The 8,725-nt window shown below is 43.5% G+C and overlaps 1 protein-coding gene across 1 annotated transcript; it reads right to left on the bottom strand.

The window, feature by feature from the left end:
* Positions 1 to 824: 824 nt before the first annotated feature.
* ppic (peptidylprolyl isomerase C) lies at positions 825 to 4,031 on the bottom strand. Its single transcript, XM_053420026.1, has 6 exons — positions 3,795 to 4,031; positions 3,301 to 3,414; positions 2,970 to 3,063; positions 2,553 to 2,620; positions 2,196 to 2,312; positions 825 to 1,889 (listed from the first exon to the last, which is right to left on the bottom strand). The coding sequence occupies exons 1-6, from the start codon at positions 3,888 to 3,890 to the stop codon at positions 1,761 to 1,763; spliced, it is 618 nt and encodes a 205-aa protein (XP_053276001.1). The 5' UTR covers positions 3,891 to 4,031; the 3' UTR covers positions 825 to 1,760.
* Positions 4,032 to 8,725: the final 4,694 nt, after the last annotated feature.

The raw sequence follows: 8,725 nt of genomic DNA, 5'->3' as shown, positions 1-8,725 counted from the left end.
AGAAGCCACCGCCATCAAAGTGAACTGCTGCCATGAAGAACCGCACACGCCTCCACACGTCTCCACACGTCTCCACACGCCTCCACACGTCTCTACACGCCTCCACACGCCTCCACACGCCTAAAGAAAATCTGTCTCAGTCCATCTCTTCCATTGCTTCATTGTCCAAACATAGAAAATCAAGATGGACGATGCGTCTCCTCTTCCTCAAACTGTCCAGAAATCAGGCCTAAATATCTTGGCTACCAACTCTACCATCTTGTGCTGATGATGACATCATTCAGAGCCTGGGATGGAGTCTCAGACAAGCTGCCAATCAAGAGTCAGTGTCAGCTGTCAATCATGACGTCTCAACCTGTCTTTATATCATCAAATAACTGATTCAAACCAAACTGATGGAGAACAACCTGAAAGGACAGAAACGTCTTTGACAAACATCTAACGTCTACTTAGATGTTTCGTTTGTTTGGTCCATGTCCCATCTGCCAACATGGAGGAGGAGTGTTTATGATCTGTACTGCAGCCTGCCACCAGGGGGCGATGGAGACGCTGTGTACCCCACAAGACGTCCTGTTCTCCTCAGATCCTTCCCACTTCGGCAACATGATGAAACTCAGGAGGCGAAGCGAGTTGTTCGGTGATCTGAAGCTCGGGGGTTTGATCCCTGGATGACCTGAACGCTTGAAGGTCCTGTAAGGTTCAGGTGAAAGGATCTATCGGCTGTCTGTTCAGCTGCAACATGACACTTCACCACTAGATGTCACTAAATCCTACACACTGAACCTTTAAATAACTGGTGCACAATGAAGACAGACTCTGAAATATCAGATACATATTTTCTGTTTATTGTAGAAAACACAGCTGTTCACACTTTTCTCTTCTCTTGTTAATATAAATAATGAAACATAACTTTTGATATGTTTGGTTTTTAATGCTGCATTAGCTTCAGTGGCGTGAGGAAGATTAGTTCAAACACAGACGACATTAAAAACAACTCTGAGGAATCAACCGTCAGGTTCACTGACGCAGTCACATGGTCAAACATTTAGATTCATTATTTAAATTAAACAGAAACAGTAACAGACAATATTAATTCTCGTTTCCACACTTTTACAATATTTTTCTTGCTGTGCAATTTGTGCTGTAGATTTTTTAGCAAACATGATACGGTGCATAATTCATCAGGAAGAAAAATCCAAACGTGAAAGAAGAAGATAAATAATAAGAGCCAGAAAGATGTTTGACACCTGCTACAGAGTTTGCATGTTTTTCTTTTGTTTGCATATGTTTATTAAAATGATATTTAAATATTCAATGCATAGAAAATGTAATGAAATTTGGCAAATGGATATTATTTGGCAATAAGAGATGGATGAGGAGCTACAGTTGTTGTGTAAGTGCAAGTTTCAAGATAAAAGTCATATTTGATTCACAGCACCAAACATTTAAAAACATGCTCTTCAGTCAGTTTCCTGTTATGAAACACGCGCTAACGTTTAGCATGTTATATTCAGTCTTTGTGACATGCAACATGCTAACGTTTGATACCAGCTGACAGTCGTCTGTAGCGTTGAGTGTCAGACGTTTCCTGTTCTAAAGATCCAGTGAGGAAGATTCAGAAATGATGTCATATAATATTCATAACGGTGTTTTCCTTCAAGTATGTAAACCTCTGTTAGCGCACGGTTCTGGTACCAAACTATTCAAACCAACACCAGGACCTATTAGCTGGTGTTTTTATGCTAAAGTAATCAAACGTGTTACCAGCCCTCCACCTCCACCACGAAGGGCTGTTTGACCGGGATCCTGCCGCTGTTGACGATCACACACTCGGTGTGCGGCAGGTTCCTGTCGTTGGTGTCCTGCAGCTCGATGGTGTGAACCACGGCCTGACCAGGACAAGGACAGAGGCAGGAGTAAGAACTAAGTAGTAAACTGATCTGAGGCTGGTTGATTTGATTGATTCTTGTGATTAACTGAACATTCAAAACAAATAGATAAATAAAGTACAGTGTGAAAGCGGAGGAGTTGAATCGAGCTGAAACAGGTGACGTGACAGAATCCAACGTGTGTTTAAACTCATGTCATCGACCTCCAGGATTGTGTATAACAACATTATTTAGGTTTAACCCGACCGGTGGCGAGGGAATCGAACGTGTCCACACGCAGCGCCTCATGAACGGTGCTGGACTCACCATCCCGTCCAGGACCCGCCCGAAGACCACGTGTTTCCCGTCCAGCCACAGAGCCTTGGAAGCCAGGATGAAGAACTGAGACCCGTTGGTGTCGGGCCCGGCGTTCGCCATACTCACCTGGTACACACACAATACACACACACACACACACACACAATACACACACACACACACTGGCTCATGCATCATGTTACAGTTCTGACAAGTTTGTTTGTTTCAGCTGATCCTCTGATCAGTTGTAGCTTCATGAAGAGTTTGTGTCTCCGGTTTAAAGTTGAACAAAAGATGTGTGTGTGTGCACGAGTGTGTGTTTGTTGATGTGTGTGTGTGTGTGTGTGTGTGTGTGTGTGCACTCACCCATCCAGCTCCTAGGTGCTTCAGTTTGAAGTTCTCATCAGTAAACGTTGTCCCATAGATGCTGTGACCTGGACGGAAGCAGCAGAACAAACCAGTGGACTGGATATTAACCGGTGTTCTCAATGTTCTCATTATTTTATTGACTCATGTTCTTCGGACGATGTGAAAGTTTGGAGTCGATGTTTTTCATGATAACCGACAAACAACCATCAGCTGTTCTTCGTGGATTAGACTTTATAACATGTTAAGCTACTTAGAAAGATCCACTGGAAAGCTCCTGCAGGACAGATCTCAGTAAAGATATTCAGATCTCCTCATGGCCTCTCGAAGGTCCCGACGTGATGATGGCAGTAGAACATAAAGTGTGGTATCGAACCTGCAGCCGGTTGTGGATGGTGGGCGACCCGTTGTCCTTACCTCCGGTTCCGTCTCCAGCCGTGAAGTCTCCTCCCTGGATCATGAAGTCTTTAATGACTCTGTGGAACTTTGTCCCTTTGTAGCCGTAACCTTTCTGGAAACACACACACACACACACACACACACACACACACACACACGTATCTGTCATATCTCAACCCACTGCACCGATAAATACAACACAACATAACTTAGTGCTGAATTTACAAGTTTACAATATTTTGTATTAGCTTCATGAAATAAAAGTCTGGAGGGAAAATCTGAAAGAACATTTCATGTGAAATTATGAATTATGATAAATATCAGAAACAGGAAGTGGAGTTCTTCTTACCTCTCCGGTGGCCAGGGCAACGAAGTTATTGACAGTGAGAGGGACGACGTCACCAAACAGACCGATGACGATCCGCCCGACCTCGTGACCCGACACTGTGACGTCAAAGAACACCTGGACACACACACACACACACACACACACACACACACACACACACACACACACATAGTAAAGTACTGATGCCCTGATGGGGGCTCGTTTCTGATCACTTGTGTGTGTGTGTGTGTGTGACGTATTCTAGAGAAATTTGCATAGCTAAGGGAATCTGCCCCCCCCCCCCCCCGTCTTCCGGACACGTCGTCACTGTTTGTTGCTGCACAGCCTGCGCGTGCGTGCACGTGCCGTTACTATCCAGGCTCCGGCCGCGCGCACAGCTGCCACCGTGCACGTAAAGGATGAGAGGAATGAGGAAGGAGGAAGAGGAGGAAGAGGAGAATGAGGAGGAACAGACGCAGTTTCCATCAATCAGAGAAATGAACCCCCCCACCCACCTTCTCGGTGACTTTGGGTCCTGACCGGGACACTGCACCGGAGCCGGGCTGCAGACAGGCGGCCAACAGCAGGAGGAGAACCGGGAGCAGCTCCATCTTTCACCGGGGAGACAGACAGCAGCTCTCCGCTGGGAGACACCACCGGGACCGGGAGAAATCACAGCGAGGCACCGCTCAGAGGCTACCCGGGAAACAGAGCTCCTAACGCGGATACATCACCAGACCACTCCCCCTGCGGAGGGCCGGCTCTGTGTCAGAGCTCCGCCTACTGAGGAGGAGAGGGAGAGGAGGAGAAGACGCTAGATAGGAAGAAGGAGGAGAGAGGAGGAAGTGAGAGACTAGGGGAGAGAAGAGAAGAGGAGAGAGAAGAGAGAGAGGAGGAAAGGAGAGAGGAAGAAAAAGAAGAGAGGAGGAGAGAAAGAGGAGGAGAAGACGCTAGATAGGAAGAAGGAGGAGAGAGGAGGAAGAAAGAGAGAAGAGAGGAGGAAAGAGAAGAGAGAGAGGAGGAAAGGAGAGAGGAAGAGAGAGAAGAGAGATAGGAGGAAGAGAGAGAGGAGGAGAGAGAGAGGAAAGGAGAGAGGTATGAGGAGAGAGAGGATGAGAGAGAAGAGAGGAGAAGAGAGGAGAGAGGAAGAGAGAGAGGACAGAGGAGGAAGATAGAGAGGAGGAGAAGAGAGGAGAGAGAAGAGAGGAATAGAGAGAGTAGGAAGAGAGAGAGGAGGAGAGGAGAGGAGAGTAAGAAAAAGAAGAGAGGAGGATAGGAAGAGGAGAAGAACACGCTAGAGAGGAAGAAGGAGGAGAGAGGAGGAAGAGAGAGAGGAGGGGAGAGAAGAGAGAGAGGAGGAAGAGATAGAGAGGAGGAAGACAGAGAGGAGGAGAGAGGAAGAGAGAGAGGAGGGGAGAGAAGAGAGAGAGGAGGAAGAGATAGAGAGGAGGAAGACAGAGAGGAGGAGAGAGGAAGAGAGACAGGAAAGGAGAGAGGAGAGGAGAGAGAGAGGAGGAGAGAGAAGAGAGGATGAAGCTGCAGTTCTGTTCATCTCTAAACAACTAAAATAAAGATATTGACATGAAGTCACAGACTAAGATGTGATATATTTGATATATCAATAGTCTACTTATATAAAATGTTAAATAATTAAACATCTGTTCATCAATTAAAATGGAAAAAGTGATCCTGCAGGTCTGAAGATTTGATTGACGAACATTTTCCAGATGCAGCAATAATCATTAATAACCGTTAGGTTTTAAACATTAAATAGAGATTAATAAATCACAGTCAAATATTACAGATGTTTTTATTTCAACACTTTACTGAACTAAAAAAAACCTGCCTGAGCTCAGCTGCAGGAAATAAAGCTGAAAAAGAGAATAAAGGTCCCAGATGAATACACGTCTATAGAGATGAATTATAATAGTCAGCCTGCGTGACCTTAACACACAAACACTCACACACACACACACAAACACACACACACACGGTTATCGGCCTCCTGTCACAGCCGCCCGTCCATTCGTCTTTTCTTCTCACCATCCGCTGAATTAATTAAGCAGAAATGTAAACGTTTTAATTGAATGTCAAAGCAGGACCATAACAACATGCTCCTATGTAAATGAAAGTGACACCGCTGTAAAGCTGCACATTTATATATACCAAGGTTACAGTGTGTGTGTGTGTGTGTGTGTGTGTGTGTGTGTGTGCTGCAGACTGTAAATGAATGGGGGGGAAATGCAAACGTTCTAATTGAATTACTGTCAGCTGTGTGCTAACTAACCCTCATGGAATTAAACCAATAAGGTCTCATTTATCCTGGTGTGGAAATGAACCTTTTAAACCTCCTTAAATTCCACCTTAAATGCTCCGTCACTTCGTTATGAACACGTCAATTACACACGTGTTAAAAACGCACCATTGCCATGACAGAGTTCGACCTGTAGGTGGACATCTCGGTTTCTGTGTTTGAAGTTAAATTAAAGAGTCTGGTTTCTCGCTGTATACGAACTTTACTGATGTTGACTAGGATCAGGTTCGGGTGTACGGGCAAAAGTGAAGCCAAAGTGTCTCGCTCGCCCCCTGGTGGCTGGCTGCAGTATTGGTAATAAACCCTGCCTCCTTCATGTTAACAGGGGAACAAAGTTACAAAGTTACATAGTTACAAAGTTACTAAAGTTACGAAACAGAAGTTAATATGAAGTGATGACGAACTAAAAGTAACAAAATAAGCTGTGAGGATGTGATGGTGAGAATCAGAGTCCGTCACAGTCCATCCAGTTTCACCCCGAAGTAAACGTACAGTTTGTTAAACCACAGTGACGCCCCCTGTTGGTCAGTCATCTGCTGATCTGAAGCCTCAGCTTCACATCGTGATCAGCGCCATCTTGGTTTTTTGAAACAAGAAATACCCATATATGGAGGGGCAGGGGGTGGAGCCTGACTGAGAGCCTGAAGACACTGCACATCCACCTACACGTGTGACCTACACGTGTGATTGGACGGTACTAGGTGTCAATCACACTCTGGCACCCCCCCCCCCCCCCCCCCCAACACAACCGGTGCTATATGGTCTGTTTGACTCTTAATGATCATAATTAACTAAATGAACATCAACTGTTTGAAGAAGACTTGAAACTAGAGACTGAGACAGAAACTCCTGAATGTTACTGACGTTATAAAGTGAGAAGTAGAGTCAGATATAGACACTACCAGTGGAGTCGCCCCCTGCTGGTCAGTACACAGAAGACAGGTTTCACACAATTATACATTGGCTTCACTTTCTGGATCCAGAGTTAAGAATCTTTATTTGTGTTTTTAATGTTTTATTCAGATGTAGCTGCAGGTTTCAGTGAAGATTTAGACCCATTTTTTATATCGTAATCTTTCTTCTCTCTTGTTTGAACTTGACGACGTTCACCTTTGTTTTTTTATCTTTTTTCAATCCTTAGTTGCTGAATCAAGATTTGACCCGTGCAGAGTTCAATTCTTTATCTGATTGCAGACTCGTTGAGTGCGATGGTTTGTGTGAGGCTGAGAGCAAACAGCAGCTCTGTTCTGGTCTCACATGCAGGAATACACAGCTTTGCTAAATGAACTCTTGTTAATATTGTGTTTTTTCTTTTCCTGCAGCCGTCTAAATAATTAGCTTTTGTTGTAGAAAATGATGAATTTGGGCAGTTAATTTATTGATCGGCCCGGCTGCTCCGATGTGCTCGGCTTTAGAAAGCCATTAATCAATGGATGAAAACACCTAATTCTCCTCCCACTCTGCTTTTCTCCTCTCTCTCTTCTTTCTGTTCGGCCGTCTGTTGGAATGAAGAGGAAAAATAAGAGTTTCTGTACATTTAGAACAAATGAGCTGCAATCATTTCCTTTAAAAAGCAGGAAACAGCTCAGATGTCACATTTATTGTGATAAAAACAAGATCACAGCTGCAAAAGTCTGACGTTGACATCAATTACGAGGAATCAAAATGTTATTCTTGTGGACTGTGGTCGATGGTTTGATTCCCGGCTCTTTCGGTGTGTATTCTGAAGTTCCCTTGGGCAAAAAACCTAACTCCAAATTGCCCCTGCAGCTGCGGGAATATTGTGTGATAGAAAAGGTGGTGCATATTGTTGTGCTGCATGAATGTGTGTGTGAATGAAACTTGTTGTGTAAAGTGGTAGATGAGACTAGAACAGTGCTGTCATGATAACGTCAACTTTATTAGTGTAAATTATTTACATCAATCTTCATTTATATCAATGTCAACTTTATTTATTTGGCAGATTTAAAACCTCGTAGTCGACCAAAGTGCTTCACAAAGTAAAAGGTAAGAAAACAGCAATACACAATATCTCACAATACTAATGATAATTAAATCTGGTGGGATAAGAATGTTCTCAAGTCCAAACCATTTATAAGAAATTTTACTAAATATGATTTTCTTTTCAAGCCTTCTTAAATTAGCTTTTTATAATCACTTGCATTTATCATGATATGGCTTCAGATCATTTTTAATTTTTAATTTGACAGAACGTGATGTAAAGAGATAATTTGGCTCTAAATCCGAAAAAGTCTAGATGTATTTTGTGAAAATGTCCTTTTACTCCTGTTGATGACGTTTTTTGATGCTTGAAATGTGTTTACAAAAGTTTAAGTTTACAAAAGTAGAGGATTAAATGTATAAAATATGATAAACATGTGAAATAACTGTCAAAAATTACATTTTGTAAAATGGCTTTTAGTGAAGTGTTAACCCTAATACCTCTTTAAAGGTAACAGCTCTAACATCAAACTGTTTTTAGTCTTTAAGGTTAAAAGATAACTTATTCAGATGAGCTTGGATTCAAACTACCAACTCCGGGGTTTCCCTGTTGGCTGACGTGGATCCTGAACTTGTGGCTCAGCCAATCAGACGGCCTGTTGTTGCTCCACATTCCTCCTCGTTGAAAAAGTAGCTTTAAGCCGACAAGAGTTCATTTTCAGACGCTTATGTTTGTGTTTTTGTTCGTTATCAATCCACCAGAGGTCCCAAGGATGACAAATGGGGCCTGTCAGGGCGACGCCAGTCATAACAACACACACACACACACACACACACACACACACACACACATGCAGAAACACGCACACACACACACACTTTTGTTTTCAGGCGTTTAGCTGATATTCTTATCCACTGCAGCTTACAATGACTGATGGAGTGATGTACACATACATAGACACAAACACACACACACACGCAAACACATAGTATGATTTACATGCATGCCTGTGTGTGTGTGTAGCAAGGGGTGGGAAAGCTCTGGGTCGTGGATAACAAGTCAGACCCAGGAACACAATGAGCTGGGCTGTAATCTGTCTTCTACACACACACACACACACACACACACACACACACACACACACACACACACGCACACACACACATAGGAACCAGCAATAATAATAATAA

The sequence above is a fragment of the Pleuronectes platessa genome, chromosome 4, assembly GCF_947347685.1.
Source record: "Pleuronectes platessa chromosome 4, fPlePla1.1, whole genome shotgun sequence".
Classification (NCBI taxonomy): domain Eukaryota; kingdom Metazoa; phylum Chordata; class Actinopteri; order Pleuronectiformes; family Pleuronectidae; genus Pleuronectes; species Pleuronectes platessa.
Note: the sequence above shows the minus strand (reverse complement) of the source record. Positions and strands in the feature narration are given on the sequence as shown.

What these genes read in the sequence shown, in the direction of transcription:
- ppic (XM_053420026.1), bottom strand. Translation starts at nt 3,890, where the DNA reads ATGGAGCTGCTCCCGGTTCTCCTCCTGCTGTTGGCCGCCTGTCTGCAG. An exon ending in GACCCAAAGTCACCGAGAAG is followed by an intron (nt 3,415 to 3,794) that starts GTGGGTGGGGGG and finishes GTGTGTGTCCAG; the next exon opens with GTGTTCTTTGACGTCACAGT. An exon ending in GGCGGGTCCTGGACGGGATG is followed by an intron (nt 1,890 to 2,195) that starts GTGAGTCCAGCA and finishes TGTCCTGGTCAG; the next exon opens with GCCGTGGTTCACACCATCGA.